The following is a 16037-nucleotide window of genomic DNA, read 5'->3' as shown; positions in this document are numbered from 1 at the left end:
TGTAAACTTTCCAAGAAAGGTTATGAATCCTCTTTTAAACCTATAATGAACAGAGCTTTGGAAAACAGACCACTAAAGGTTGGGAGACTGTAAATAATTTATCTTTGAAGGGTGTATGTAGAATTTTTGGGAAGAGATGAATATTCTGTGATGCTTCCTTCCATCATTTCACCGGAGCAGTGGTGGTTCTTTGTGCATCTAGGGATGGTTCCATTTATTTTTATGGGTGATGGTGGAAAGAATATTATCCAAATTATGTTAGGTTTAATTTTGATTTAGGTTAATTTCAAAATTGACCTTTGCACCAGGTTCAAACATGTTATCCAGTAAAAGTGAATTATTATCTTCTGCAGTTTAGGACGATTACTCCTGTGTTTTGTGTCATTGGAAGGAATGATTTGAATCGCAGATCTCCATAGATTCTTTGTTACAGTTCTTACAGTTTAAAATTGTTCAGTCCTTGTTATTCTTACAGTATAAAAAGAAAATCTGATGTAGGAAGTGGAACGTATTCAGTTTGAATTGTTGTTTTTTCTTCTCTTTCTGCATCTGTCTCTGACAAAGTTGAGGTCCCATTTCTTCAAAATGAACAGTCAAAGTGAGAGACCAGAATCAGAATCAGGTCTAGCATGTGCCAGGAAATGTGTTAATTTAGCAGCAGTCCTTCAGTGCAATGCCATGATAATATTAAAAGAAAAATAATAATACAGGTTTCCCCTGCTATCCGAAAGTAGAGAATTCCTATGAAACCGTTTGGAAGCCGAAATGTTGTAAAGCGAAGAAGCAATTAACTTTAATTTATATGGGAAAATTTTTTGAGCTTTCCCAGACCCAAAAAATAACCTACCAAATCAAAGCAAGTAACACATAAAACCTAAAATAACACTAACATATAGTAAAAGCAGGGATGATATGATACATATACAGCCTATATAAAGTAGAAATACGGTATGTACAGTGTAGTTTCACTTAACAGAATTGAGAAGACAGCGAGCCAAAATCAATTTGGAGGGAAAAAATTGGCACGTACACGCCTACGCACGTACACACATCTGCACACAACTGCCCACACAAGGCTTCACGGCCATGGTGGTCTTTCTTGGGGTAAACACACATATAAAGCGGGCATCTTTTTTCATAAAAGTGAAAATCCTCTTTAGTTAATGAAAACAGGTACTAATGTATGTCTTTTGTAACAGCGAACTGTTGTAAAGCGAACGTTTAAGAAACAGGGGCCACCGTTAAATGAAAGAAGACATTGTGTACAGAATCCTGCCAACTAATGAGCCAAAGCTGAGTGAAGGACATTGACTAGTGGATTGCAGGGCAAAGTTACAATGTTCTGAAATTGTAGTGGAAGGAAGTGCTAGGTAAATTTAGTGTTGAGATCCCTGAGTTTGGAAATACAGCATTTATTCTTCAGTATGTGTGAATCCAGTAGGCCTTTATTTCATGAATTCCCAGAACTGTTGAACCAAATGACCAGGATGGTAATATGATTGCTTTTTGTTAAAGTATTAAGAGCCAGAATGGAGCTCTAATCATTAATAGGAAATAAAATGCAGTGGGTTCTGGTTAATTGGTCCATTGTTTAATTGCAGCAGCCACTATTTATTCTCAAAGAACAAAAACTAAATGTGAAAATAGCTGCCATTCCCTTTGTTGAGACATTGTGCCATTTAACTGGGACAGGAGACTATTGCTGAACAATTTCTAACTAGCATCAGTCATCTGAACTTGTGTGGACGTTAGACACTACACCGTTCTTAGAGTAAACAGTTCTTAATTAACTTAATTTGCGTGCGTTTGTGTTCAAAAATCAGTGATTTTTGTCACTGATGGCGAGAAGTGAGCAGCAAGACAATTTAGAATACTTCTGCTCACTGCAGTTTCAAGCATTCAGGCTTGGAGATGCCAGGAGTGGCTGGGAGTGAAAATGAAATGATTCCACTGCTTCATCAAGTTCAGAACGCCAAACAATTTGCAGGTATCGACAATCGTCTTGAATGTTGTAATAAAAATGAAGATTTGGAGGATGCAATCATTGAAAGCATTGTATGAAGTCAGTCCGTTATCTGCACTAGGTGTCCGTGCTAATTGTATCATTTGAAAGAACACAGTAGTGTGTTGGTTGTCTATCTGATAGACCCTATTATATTGTGCAGGGGAGGTATATAGTGGAAAAGCCAGTACACTGGGATAGTTCCGCTCTCCTGGCCTCGGAAGTCGGGGTTCAGTGGTACATGTAATCATCACAAACTGGGGTCTTCCTTGGTTGCACTGGATGACCCTGACTTCTTCAGTGCCTTGTTGTGCCCAAGTAGTTTTGAAGAACTGCCTTCTTGACTTCAGATGTTGGATCACATCTGCCCAGTCAGCAGGAGCTAACTTCACGTGCGAGGACGTACATGTCCCTATTTGGCCTGGGTATGAGGTCTGCCAGCTACCCTCACCTGGTTTAGCCCCCCCCCCCCCCGTCAAAGCAGTGAACTGGGGTGTGACGCTATCACAATAGCTGGGATTCCCTTTGTGCTTGAGCCATGGGTGAGAGCTGAGTGTCTGGTGGGGGACCAAAGGTGAGTCAGCTACCCCAGAATGGACACGGCAAGCCCCCTCACCGGAGCTGCTACCCCACCCTGGACACCCCATACACATCGGCATATACCAGAAAAATTCCTCCGTTGATAACGTACCCACTGTTGATCGCCTGTGTCTGCTTGTCCTGCAGTGAAACATCGAACCTCCATGTTTGAGGAGCCGTTAATTTGCCTCAGCTGTTTGTCCCACGTGCTCACGATATGCAAGGATGGAATTGCCGAGCTTCTGATCCAGTGCGGTGTTCTGCTGACACTGCTGGCCAGGTGATTTCATTCTTGAAGCCACAACTGCCTGGTTGGCCTCTCAACAGCATTCTGCCCTCCTCATAAATTCAGTTCCCTTTCACCTATTCCTACCTCCCATCGTGGCATATGGCACTCTTGGTTTCCTGTTGACCTACCCTCCACCTCGTTTGTTTCCGTCCACCATGATACATGCCAAAATCCCCCAATGGCCCGTTCCACGTTTTGGAATGGGGGAGAAGAAAAGGACTTTTATCATAGATAAGAAGGGTAAACTTGAATATATTTCAGAAGAATGTCTTAAACCGGCCCACCGAGATTCGGAGGATTCCACTACCATGCCCCTGGCATCACGGCATGACAATGAATGTGGCAACATACCTCTGGACGAGTCAGAGGCACCTGCAGTTCCTCCACCCCTGGAAAACAGGGCCCCAGCCGGGCGGTTCGTCTGAGCACAGGCAGGTTCACAATGCCAATTTTAATGAAGGGTAACGTAGCTGTTGGAAATGTACGTAATTCACAACCACGGAAATTGAGTTGGGATTTCACTTGAAGAGCCCGGTCTGGGGTGGTGGTGTAATAATGTAAATTTTTTACTGCGCTTTGTGTTCAGTGGAGTACACTAAGTGAGTGGTTACGTCTTTGCTTAAACGTAAAACACCTCCACTGTTTTCGTTAGCGAAAACCTACTGTATGTTTGTATTTTCCATTGCCATCCTTGAACACTGCTGAGTTATCATCTAGAACCTTTGTTAATTTGTTTTCGGTTGCCTCTATTGCAGCTGATGTGGCATGGTGGATCAATCAACAATAAAGTCGTAGCTGTGTCAGCCAATCACACTTCCATGATGCTGGCCCTCCTGTTTTTGCTATGTACAAGCCCAATGGTGATACACCATGGTGTGATGTAGCCCAACACAAGGTTCCGGGCCAACGTAGCCCGACGTATGAATTTGGTCTTGCAGTCAGAGGAAATATCGGATGATTGTCGTATTTCACTGTTACAAATGCCATTCCCTCAGGAGTTTCGTTTTCTCCATTATTTGTTCGTAGTTGGATATCTGCAGGCTTCAGTTCAGTATCTTTGAAATGCTGTTCAAACTCATTTTGTGGAATGACTGCAACAGCTAAGCCAGTGTCCAATCTATTTTAATGAATTTGCAGTTCACTTCTGGTGTACTCCACATTGCTTGTCTATTGTTAGTTTCCACATTGTAAATCTCAAGGTTACCCAGTACAGTGTCACTCTCATCATTACCAGTTTTTTTTTATCAACAGCATGCATATCCGTGCTCTTTTTGAAACTGCAACTTGACTTTTTATCTTTGTCTGTTCCCTGTGCCGTCCATTTATTTTTATCTCCCCGGCATGCTCTTTGTATGTGCCCTATTTTGTTGAATTTTCTGCAAGTTTCACTTTTGAACCTCCGTTGGTCTGGTGTGCATGAGCCCCTGCCGCAAGGGTAACACAATTTGTTCAGCTAGGCAGGTTTCTGTTTAGATGTTGCAGTTTTTGTGCACGTCAGCTTTATTCCTGACTGCGACTCAATTGTCTCTCTAGCTGCTGTTTCCATTGATACTGTGGTTTCAACTGCTCTTTGAAATGTGGGATGTGCTTCCGTTGGGAGCCATTTTTGAATGCTTTCTTTAAGATTCCACAAGCCAAACAGTTGCTCAGTGTATCATTAAGCCCATCACTGACCTGGGAATGCTCGGACAATTTCTTCAGTTCAGCTCTGTATGCTGAACTGGACTCACTCCCCTTCCTTTCAACAATGGTTTTGGCTCTAAATGTTCCTTCAGTGTGTTTGCAATATCAGAAAAGCTCATTTCAGCTGGTTTAGTTGGAGCAGTCAAACATCTAAGTAAACAGTATGCTCTTCCATCAATTGTACTCAGCAAACTGGCACTCATTGTTAATTGGCTCTTTAATTTGCTTCAAATACTGCTCAATTTGTTCACTGTCCATCCTCCAGTTGTCTATCTTTCCAATGTAGCCAGCCATTTCTGCTTTTTTAAAAGTTTATTATTTTCACCCAGCATTCACTGTTGGTGAACCCGTGAATATTGTCTTTTAACTTTTTTTCTTGAACTTGAATGTCTCTGCCATTCCAGCTGGAAAAAAAATCCACGTGCTGCTCTTCAACAGGTACTGTAGGTAGTTGGCTTGGATTTGTTTTAAAACTTAGTGAGGTACTCATATATGGCATGGTGGTGTAATGACATATGCCACTCACATACATATAACCCATAATGTATTATGTAAACAAAGAATGCAATATTACTGAAATAGTAAATACTCTACAAGAGCACCTAACACTCCTCCAGCTATGATCTACCTAATGTATGATATACATTAATGCATATGAGAGTTTTACCTTTGAATTCTGTGTCCCGGCTAATGAATGCAAGCATCTTAATTGCCTTATCTCCCTGTGCCTTTCCTTTGTTCCTCCATAGTTCCTGGTGTCCTACCATTCATTGTGTATACTTTATCCAGGTTATCCTTTTCAATATGTGTACCCCCACCTTTTTAAGGACTCAGTTCCCATCACAAAAAACAATACTCAACCATTATTACCTCCTGACTTCTGTCAACAAGCCTGTTTCTGATCCACTTTGCTAGATTGCCCTGGATCTCATGGACTGGTCTCCCGTTGAATCCTTTGTCAAAGGCTTTTTTGAGGCCATGTCAGTTATATTAATCACACTGTCCTTAATAGAAACTTGGTTACATCTGAAAAATTCAGTCAAGTGTGTCGGGCAGGTTTTCTACAGAATATGTTATTTTATCTTTGATACAGAGTTTTCTTTCTGTAGGATTCTCTGATGACCAGTCTTGGGTTCATTGTTTAATGCTTGTTCCTACAGATAAGTTACTTCATTTAAAATGATACTCCTTTTGGTTTTCACTTCTAGACTTGTCAGAAGAAATTCCTTAAACATTTTAAAATGGAAATACCATCTTTGTGTATGAAAATAAACATGCAGTGTAGAAACTCCTATTTATCTGTGACAGTGAAGTAGCATGCAGTATTCTGCTTTGATTTTAATATTCTAAAAATAAATGCACTTTATCTTTGTAGGTGACTCCAGGGATGGTGATAAATACATTAGTGTCTGCTCCCATCATGTACGTTTTGGCTTGGCTTTTGACAGTTCCATCCATGCAAACAGAAGTTTTGCGGTCTGCAATTCAGGATGTCAGCTTTGACCTGAGTATAGTCACCCTATTTTTTCTGGTTGGTATAATTTTAAAACCTTTATATCATTGTGTACCAGGTGAGACTTTCTACCATTGTTAAGGAAACATTACATCTCTATGTCATATTTTGAAAAGGTGATGATTGTTTATGATATCATAGATGATGCATATTTTGAGTCACAAGTTATCATGAAACTTAAATTGATGCTATATTTTCATTATTGAAATCTCAGTAATTCATCTTTCCAATTAATGCCTCTTCTATAAGCTGCAACATCTCTGGGTTACTGTAAACAGTTGACTGCTCACCCCCAAATTCTGCCAATATCCTGGATTCAAATAACTGTTGGTACATCCCATATTTTCCAAGCATGTGCCTCCAACTGAAGTATTAGACATGTATTTATAATTAATATATTTGAATTGTATAATTAATAATTTATTAGTATATTAACTATATATTAATTTCTTGCATATGTTCAGCTTTAAAATACTCAAATAGTCAGGAATGGAAAAAAAAGACGGCTTAAAAATAGATTTGTTTCCTTCTCCAAAGCACCAGTAACATTCTCAGAATCCAGTTTAATAAATGATTTTAACCAATATCTTCACTGCATATCAATAGCACAGTAAATTATTCTGCAAAATTATAGGAGTAATCATGTCAACAAAATTACATCCATGTGCATAGTAACTTCACTGCAATTTTGTATTACAAAATCCTGCGTTCAGATTAAAGTTGAAATTTTCTCTGTGTGCACCCCGCTGTAATTGTACTTTCCTGCCACCGTCTTGCCATAAGCAGAAGCTACAATTACCACGTCAGCTCGATGTTGGCTACTTCTGTTGTGACTGTAGCTATGGAAGTATACTGCGTAACCCTTAAAAATAGTAGCTGAATTAATTATCTGCACCCTTGTTCAATTACTTGTGTTTCTTTTTTGCAGATTAATTGCCCAGCTGTCTGCAGATATGTCTGTGTTGTATCATATTTATTGTATTTATATCAAGTTATATCAAATATAATAAGGATTATTTTTCATTGGTCTCAATGTGAAATCAAGACATTTCGAAGTGTAGTTATTACCATTTTTAAATGGTGGGGTTATCTGCTCATTGGACCCAGCTCCTCTTGATCAGTCGACTTGAATGAACAGCCACAACTACGTAGGTTGATGGATTTTATTCTGCTGATATGCAAATGGAATGCAACATCCACCTGGCAAACTACCCATTTCCTTGCCTGCACTTGCCTACAGCAACTTGATTTCTGAAACAGTAGGCTCTTGATTGTTGTAGCCCTTCCCATTGATAATAGCAGTCCATGGCCTAGAAACACTATCGCTAAGAAGCTAAGACATGTCCTTGGAGAAATGGGCTGCCAGAACTGTCAGAGGATTTCATTTAACAATGGTTATCTGTGACATTTACGAACATCCAAAAATAATCAACAGCTATTAATCGGATATGCTTAGAGAAATATTTCTTAAAGTAAATTTTAAAACATTTAAACAGAACAGTTAAATATATTTAAGCTAAATCAATTAATTCACAAAATATAAACAACCTGAAACACTTTCTTTCCAAATTCATTCATTCGGACTGAAGTCAGGTTTAATCTGCAGTGGGCAGATTTTCCAGCATAACAGGTTGTGATGTAGCCAGTCAGAGTGCTCTCCGTGCATCTGTAGAAATCTACGAGAATCTCAACGCAGAAGAGCGGCTGTCATGCCACTTTCATGATCGCATCAGTCACTTGGGCCCAGGGTAGATCTTCTGAGACGTTGACATCCAGAAATGTGAAGCTGCTTACCATTTCTACCTCTGACCCATTAATGAGAACTGGTACAATGAGACTCGCCACTCAATTCAAGTCTAGATGGTAATAAATTCAGGCCTTGCCAGCAATGTCTAAATTCCAAAAAGCAAATAGATTAAAATCCTTATTTCCTCTGATAGCAATTGCCATCTGAGTTAAACCAGACCACTAAGACAATGTAATGATCTGTTGTTGGTATTTTAAACAACCATCTCTGTACATCAGTAGTGTTTTTTTTAATTAACCTTGTAGTTAGTCCCATGATGCGCCTATTTGTAGTACGAAACCACAAGTGCAAGTCGCTACCTAATATGGATTTTTGGATAAGTTTAAAAGGTTATGGGGCAAACACTGGCAAATGGGACTAATTTGGATGGGGCATCTTGGTTAGCATGGACCAATGAGTCAAAGGGCTGTGTTCACGCTGTGTAACTCTTATCAATTCTAAGAACTGGTTGATTAATTATATCATTAGGTTTCTTTTCAAGTCCAATTATACCTAAGAGATTTCAAAGGACTTAACCGGATTAAAAACTGTTCCAAATCTGTGGTATCTATTTATATGTTGGCAAAAGAACTTGGGAAATGCAACGTCCTATGTTTCATGTTAATATATGACGTAATTGTTCTGCTGCTATAAAGAGTATCCCCAGATTTGCCAGAAGAAATACCATTGGCAATGGTTATTGTTTTCCATTGCTTCATAATGAGGGTAAAATGCATTTTTGATACCTTTTCTTTAAGAAGCTTTGATATTCACTGAGTCCATTTTAAATTTGAAACCTCTTGTAAACATTGTTTTTCTTCCTGAAGGTGTGGACTCTAGCTGTTTTGCTGCTAAATAAGAAATTTAAGCAGTTGCCTCATTTATTCTCTCTGAACTTGCTGATTGCACAGGTAAAGATCTTCAATTATAAATTATTAGGATTATTTTATCATATCTTATTTGGAAATAATGGACTGCTGGGCAGTAAATATTTTCTGTAATTACTGCAAACTGGAATAGAAGGAAATTAGATCAATAATGTTTCTATATAAAGTGAAGTGCATCCCGATATTGCTGAAATTCTAATGAAAGCTCATTGGCCTGAAATGTGAACTCTATTTCGCTGAGCACAGATGCTTCCTGACTCACCGAGTTTATCTAGCATTTTCTGCTTTTGTTTCAGGTTTCAGCAAAAATTTATCATTAATTGTGAAATGTTTAGTGAAGAGGCAGAAGGAAATCAGACAGCTCTCTTGAGGCATAAGGTAGCCAGTAAGGAGCTTAAGAAGGTACTTAAGAGAGCCTTTGTGAATAGAATTTAGGAAAACACCAAGGCATTCACGTACGTGAAGAATAGAAAGATGAGCAGAGTGAAAGTAGGACTGCTCAAGGATAAAGGAGGAAACACAGGCCTAGAGGTGAAGGAGATACGGAAGGTCCTTAATTAATACTTTGCTTTGGTGTTCACCAGGGAGAGGGACTTCAATGAACGCGAGGTCAGCATATAACGAGCTAAAATGCTGGAGCATATAGAGGCTATGAAAGGGAAAAGTATTGGAGCTTCTGAAAGATATTAGGATTGATAAGCCCCCACGGTCAGACACGAGCTATCCCAAGTTACAATGGCGAATGAGGGAAGGGATTGCTGGGATGTTGGAAAGTAGACAATGATATTTGAGTCCTCCCTGTCCACATGAGTAGTACCAGAGGACTGGAGGATGCCAGGTGTTATTCTGTTGTTCGAGAAAGGTAGTAGAGATAATCCTGGGAATTATAAACCAGTAAGTCTTGCGTCAGTGGTGGCAAACAAACGGAGAATTCTTAGAGGCTGAGTTTATGAGCATTTAGAGAAGCATAGCCTGATGAGGGGTAGTCAGCTTGGCTTTGTGCCTCATGAGCCTGAATGAGCTTTTTGAGTGAGTGACAGAACAAATTGCTGTGGGCAGAGGAGTGAATGTGGTGTATACAGATTTTAGTATGGTTCCCCATAGTATGCTCATCTTGAAGGACATGAAGCATGGGATAAGATGATGAGACATAGGACCAGAATCCATGGAAGCTTGGCTGCATGAATTTGGAATTGGCTTGCCCACAAAAAGCAGAGGGTAGTAACAGGTGCAGCATGTTCTGCCTAGAGGTCAGTGACTTGTGTTTTGCAGGGATCTCCCCTAGGACTCCTGCTGTTAGTGATTTTTATAAATCACTTGGATGAGAAAGTAAAAGGATGGGTTAATAAGTTTACAGATGACATGAAGGTCGGTGGTGTTGTGGATAGTGTAGAAGTTGATCATAAATTTAAAAAGGGACTTCGATAAGATGCAGAGCTGGGCTGAGAAGTGGCAGATGGCATTTAATCCAGAAAAGTGTCAAGTGATCAACTTAGAAGATCAAACTTGTAGATAGACTACAGGATTAATGGCAAGATTTTAGCAATGGAGAGGAACAGAGAGAACTTGGGGTCCAAAACCATTGATCTCCTAAATTTGCCACTGAAGGTGATGTGTTTAACAAAGTGTATGGGGTGTTTACCTTCATTAGTCAGGAGGCTGAGATCAAGAGCCACAAGGTAATTTTGAAATTCTGTTAAACTCTGATTAGACCACACTTGGAGTATTGTGTCCATTCCTGGTTGTTTGATTGTAGGAAGGATGTGGGAGCTTTAGAGAAGGCACAGAGGTGACTTACCAGGATATAGGGATGATGTTTTAAGATGGAATGAGGGAGAATAAGAGGCGACTTGATAGAAGTATATAGCATTATGAGAGGCATAAATAGAGGGGACAGTCAGTGCCCTTTTGCCAAGGTGGCAATGGCCAGTACAAGAAGACATCAGTTTAAGGTGAGCAGAAAAAAGTTTAGAGGACATGTCAGGTATGTTTTTTACACGGAGACTGCTGTTGCCTGTAATGTACGGTCAGGTGTGATGGTGAGGGCTAATACAATAGGAACATTTAGATAGGTATATGGATTTGAGAAAATTGAAGGGTTGTGGGCTGTGAAGAAGAGAAGGATGAGACTGATTGTGAAGTAGGTATGTATGGGTCAGCACAATATTGTGGGCTGAAGGGTTCCTACTGTGCTGACCTTTCTATGTTTTAACTAGAGATTTTTTTTGTGTGGGTTTTGTTTTGTCTGTTAAATTAGATGTGCAATTGAATAAGTTTCAACAATCTGATGCTTCTGGAAAGAATAATACTAAAACTAAGCTACATTTGTGCCATTTTATTGCTGAACTCCTTGGTGCAGTCACAGGCCATAGAGAGAAAAGCGCAGAAACAAGCCATTGTGCCCATTAAATGCATGCTGATGATCAGCCTCCCATTTGCACAAATCCTTTTTTTGGATGAACTCCCCAAGCTCTGCACTCTCTTACAGCATAGGGGACCCGGACTGAGGGGACTGGGGATGGGGCAGTTGGTTTACAAATTGAGGCAGAGTGCAGTCAGACTGCTAGCAAGGACAGGGTGACGGTACAGCAAAATTGCTGTCGGCGGGATGTGCTGCAGTGGAAAAGGGAGACAAAATCAAAAAAAACATAAGATAATGGGAGAAGTAGGCCATTTGCCCCGCCGAGTCTGCTCCACCATTTCACCATGGCTAATCCAATTTTCCTCTCAGCCCCAATCTTCTGCCTACTCCCCGTATCCCTTCCTGTCCTGACCAGTCAAGAATCTATCAACTTCTGCCTTAAATATACATGAAGATTTGGCCTCCACAACTGCCTATGACAAAGAATTCTACACATTCACCACTCTCTGGCTAAAGAAATACCTCTTCATCTCCATTCTTAAAGGATGCCCCTCTATTCTGAGGCTGTATGCTCTGGTCTTAGACTCTCCCACCATAAGAAACATAATCTCCACATCCACCCTATCAAGCTCTTTCACCATTCAATAGGTTTCACCCTCATTTTTCTGAATTTCAGTGAATACAGCCCAGAGCCATCAAACGCTTTTCATATGACAAGCCATTCACTGCTGGAATCATTTTCATAAACCTACTTTGAAACCTCTCCAGTTTCAGCACATCCTTTCTAAGATAAAGGGGCCCAAAATTGCTCATAATACTCCTAGTGAGGCCTCACCAGGGCTTTATAAAGTCTCAACATTACATCTTTGTTTTTATATTCTAGTCCTCTTGAAATAAATCCTAACATCGTATTTTCCTTCCTCACCACAGACTCAACCTACAAATTTGTGCCTCAGATTTTTGTATTTTCTCTCCGTTCAGAAAATAGTCAACCCTTTCATTTCTTCTGCCAAAGTGCATAACCATGCACTTCCCAAGACTGTATTTCATCTGCCATTTCTTTGGACATATTCCTAATCTAAGTCTTCCTGTAGACTCTCTACTTCCTCAAAACTACCTCCCCTCCACCTATTTTCATTTTGCAACAAAGCTATTAATTCCATCATCCAAATCATTGACATATAACGTAAAAATAATCTGTCCCAACACACCCTGTGGAACGCCACTAGTCAGTGGCAGCCAGTCAGGAAAGGTTCCCTTCATTCCCACTCTTTGCCTCCTCCCAATCAGCCACAGCTTTATCCATGCTGGAATCTTTCCTGCAATGCTACGGGCTCATAGCTTGTTGAGCAGCTTCATGTGTGACACCTTGTCAAAGGCCTTCTGAAAATCCAAAAACACAACATCAACTGATTCTCCTTGTCTATCCTGCTGGTTATTTCTTCAAAGAATTCCAGTGGATTTGTCAGGCAAGATTTTCCCTTGAGGAAACATGCTGACTGCAACTTATTTTATCACGTGCCTCCAAGTACCCTGAGACATCATCCTTAATAATTTACTCCCAACATCTTCCCAACCACTGAGATCAGACTAACTGGCCTATAGTTTCCTTTCATCTGCCTGTCTCCCTTCTTGATGAGTGGTGACATTTGTAATTTTCCAGTCTTCCAGAACCGTTCCAGAATTTAGTGAATCTTGAAAGATCATTACAAATGCCTCCACGATCTCTTTAGCCATCTTTTTCAGAACACTGGGGTATACACTGTCTGATCCTAGTGGACTGATATCCTTTGACACCTTTCAGTTTCTCAAGAACTTTCCCTCTTGTTATGGTAACTTCACACTCTTCAGGACCCCTGACACCTGGAATTTCCGCCATACTGCTGGTGTCTTCCACAGTAAAGACTGATGCAAAATATTTACTCACGTTGTCTGCTATTTCCATATCCCCCATTACTACCTCTCCAATATTGTTTTCCAGTGGTCCAATATCCACTCACCCCTCTCTTTTACACTTTATGTATCTGAAGAAACTTTTGGTATATTTCTTTAATATTATTGGCTAGCTTGCTTTCATATTCCAACTTTACATTCTTAATTACTTTTTAGTAGCTTTCTGTTGGTTTTTAAAAGCTTCCCAATCCTTTGACTTCTCAGTAATTTCTGTATGCCCTCTCTTTGGCTTTAATGTTGGTTTTGACTTCTCTTGTTAGCCACGGTTAGCCACTCATCTTTCCGTTAGAATACATCTTCCTCTTTGGGATGTGTATATCCTGTGCCTTCCAAATTACTTCCAGAAATTCCAGCCGTTGCTGCTCTGCCATTATCCCTGCCAGTGTTCTTTTCCCATCAATTCTGGCCAACTCCTCTCTTATGCCTCTGTAATTCCCTTTACTCCACTGTAATACTGATACATCTGACTTTAGCTTCTCCATAAATTTCAGGGTGAGTTCGATCATATTCTGATCATTTTTTTCCCCTAAGAGTTCTTTTACCTTCAGCTCTCTAATCAATTCTGGTTCATTGCACAAAACTCAATCCAGAATAGTTGATCCCCTAGTGGGCTTAACTACGAGCTGGTCTGAAAAGCCATCTCATAGGCACTGTAGAAATTTCCCCTCATGGAATCTGCCCCAACCTGATTTTCCCAATCTACCTGCATACTAAAGTCCCCCATGAGTTCTGCCCTTTTCGCATGCATTTTCTATCTCCTGTTGTGATTTGCAGGCCACGTCCTTACTACTGTTTGGGGGTCTGTATATAACTCCCATCAGGGTCTTCTTACACTTGCAGTTCCTTAGCTCTATCCATAATGAGTCAACACTTTCTGACCTTATGTCACCTCTTTCTAATGATTTGATTTCATTTTTCAAAGAGCAATGCCACCCCCTCTGCCTTCCTGCCTGTCATTTTGATACAGTGTGTATCCTAGGACATTAAGCTCCCAGTTATCATCTTATTTCAACAATGATTCAGTGATGCCTACAACAACATACCTGCAACTGTGCTGCAATGTACACTGCACATCTTTAGTCCTGTATACACCCTTTACAATTTTGTCTGCCTTTTACGTTGCAACTCATCCTGTTGACTGCAATTTTGCCCTATCAACAGCCTCTCTTGATTACACTGTTTGTAACCAGAATTGACTAGAGAGCATAAGGTAAAGGAACCCTTAGGAAATGGTCATCAAAATGCGATAGAATTCACCCTACAATTTGAGGAGGAGAAGCTAAAGTCAAACATATCAGTATTACAGTGAAGTAAAGGGAATTACAGAGGCATGAGAGAGGAGCTGGCCAAAATTGATTGGAATAGGACACTAGCAGGGATGACAGCAGAGCAGTAACAGAACATTGAATGCAGAAATTTACAGCACATTACATCCTTCGGCCCACAATGTTGTGGTGACCATGTTACCTACTCTAGAAACTGGCTAGAATTTCTGTACCGCTTTGCTCTCTACTTTTCTAAGCTCCATGTACCTATCTAAGAGACTCTTAAAAGACCCTATTGTATCCACCTCTACCATTGTCACTGGCAGTGCATTTCATGCACCCACCATTCTCTGTGTAAAGAACCTTACCTCTGACACCCCCTTGTACCTATTTCCAAGCACCTTAAAACTATGCCCCCTCATGTTGGCCATTTCAGCCCTGGGGGGAAAAAGCCCCTGGCTATCCACATGATCAATGCCTCTCATCATCTTATACACCTTACACAGAAGGTACAGGATAGATACAACCCAAAGAAGTAGTAGTAGTCGAAAGGCAGGATGACACAACCACGGCTGACAAGGGAGGTCAAAACTAACATAAAAGCCAAAGAGCTAGTAGATGATGGAGCAAAAACCAGTGGGAAGTTTGGGGAGCTTTTAAAAACAAACAGAAGGCAACAAAAAATGCCATAAAGGGAAAAGATGGAATCCGGAGGTAAGCTAGCCAATAATATTAAAGAGAATACCAAAAGTTTTTCAGATATATAAAGAGTAAAAGAAAGGCGAAAGTAGATACTGGACTGCTGGAAAATTATGCTGGAGAGGTAGTAATGGGGGACTAGGAAATGGTGGAGAAAGTGAATAAGTATTTTGCTTCAGTCTTCACAGTGGAAAATACCAACAGTCAGCTGGAGGTTCAGGTATATTGGGGCAGAACTGAGTGAAGGTGGACACTCCAGGGTTCTGAAAGAGATAGCTGAAGAAATTGTGGAGGCATTAGTAATGATCCTTCAAGAATCACTAGATTCTGGAATGATTCCGGAGGACTGGAAAATTGCATATGTCACTCCAGTCTTCAAGTGGAGAGAGAGAGAGAGAGAGAGACAGAAGAAAGGAAACTATAGGCCAATTAGTCTGACCTCAGTGGTTGTGAACATGTTTGATTCGATTGTTAAGAATGTGGTTTTGGGGTGCTCGGAGGCACATGACAAAATAGGCCATAGTCAGTATGGTTTCTTTAAGGGAAAATCTTACCTGACAGATATGTTGGAATTTTTGAAGAAATATGAAGCAGGATAGACAAAGAAGAATCGGTGGATGTTCTGTACTTAGATTTTCAGAAGGCCTTTAAAAAGGTGCCACATATGAGGTTGCTTAACAAGTATTACAGGAAAGATACTAGCATGGATAGAGCATTGCTGAGTCAAAGAGTGGGAATAAAGGGAACCTTTTCTGGTTGACTGCCAGTGACTAGTGGGTGCTCCACAGGGGTCTGTGTTGGACCACTTCTTTTTATGTAGAATATCACTGATTTGGATGACAAAATTGATGGCTTTGTGGCCAAGTTTGTAGAGAATACGCAGATAGGTAGAAGGGCATGTAGTGTTGAGAAAGTGGGGTGGCTGCAGGAGAACTTTGACGGATTAGGAGAAGGGGCAAAGAAGTAACAGATGAATAGAGTTTTGGGAAATGTGTGGTCATGCACTTTGGTAGAAGAAA

The 16037-nt window shown here is 40.4% G+C and overlaps 1 protein-coding gene across 7 annotated transcripts in view; it reads left to right on the top strand.

Moving 5' to 3' along the window:
• Positions 1-16037, top strand: part of LOC132392593 (integral membrane protein GPR155-like) — an 89225-nt gene that overhangs the window by 39574 nt on the left and 33614 nt on the right. For all 7 annotated transcript variants that reach the window (XM_059966682.1, XM_059966681.1, XM_059966684.1 and 4 more), the window contains 2 exons: positions 5929-6084; positions 8680-8763. In XM_059966682.1, the coding sequence (XP_059822665.1) occupies positions 5929-6084; positions 8680-8763 (240 nt within the window). The remainder of the gene's footprint in view (positions 1-5928; positions 6085-8679; positions 8764-16037) is intronic.

Source organism: Hypanus sabinus, chromosome 4, assembly GCF_030144855.1.
Source record: "Hypanus sabinus isolate sHypSab1 chromosome 4, sHypSab1.hap1, whole genome shotgun sequence".
In the NCBI taxonomy this organism is placed as follows: Eukaryota; Metazoa; Chordata; class Chondrichthyes; order Myliobatiformes; family Dasyatidae; genus Hypanus; species Hypanus sabinus.
This window is presented reverse-complemented; position numbering and strand designations above follow the sequence as displayed.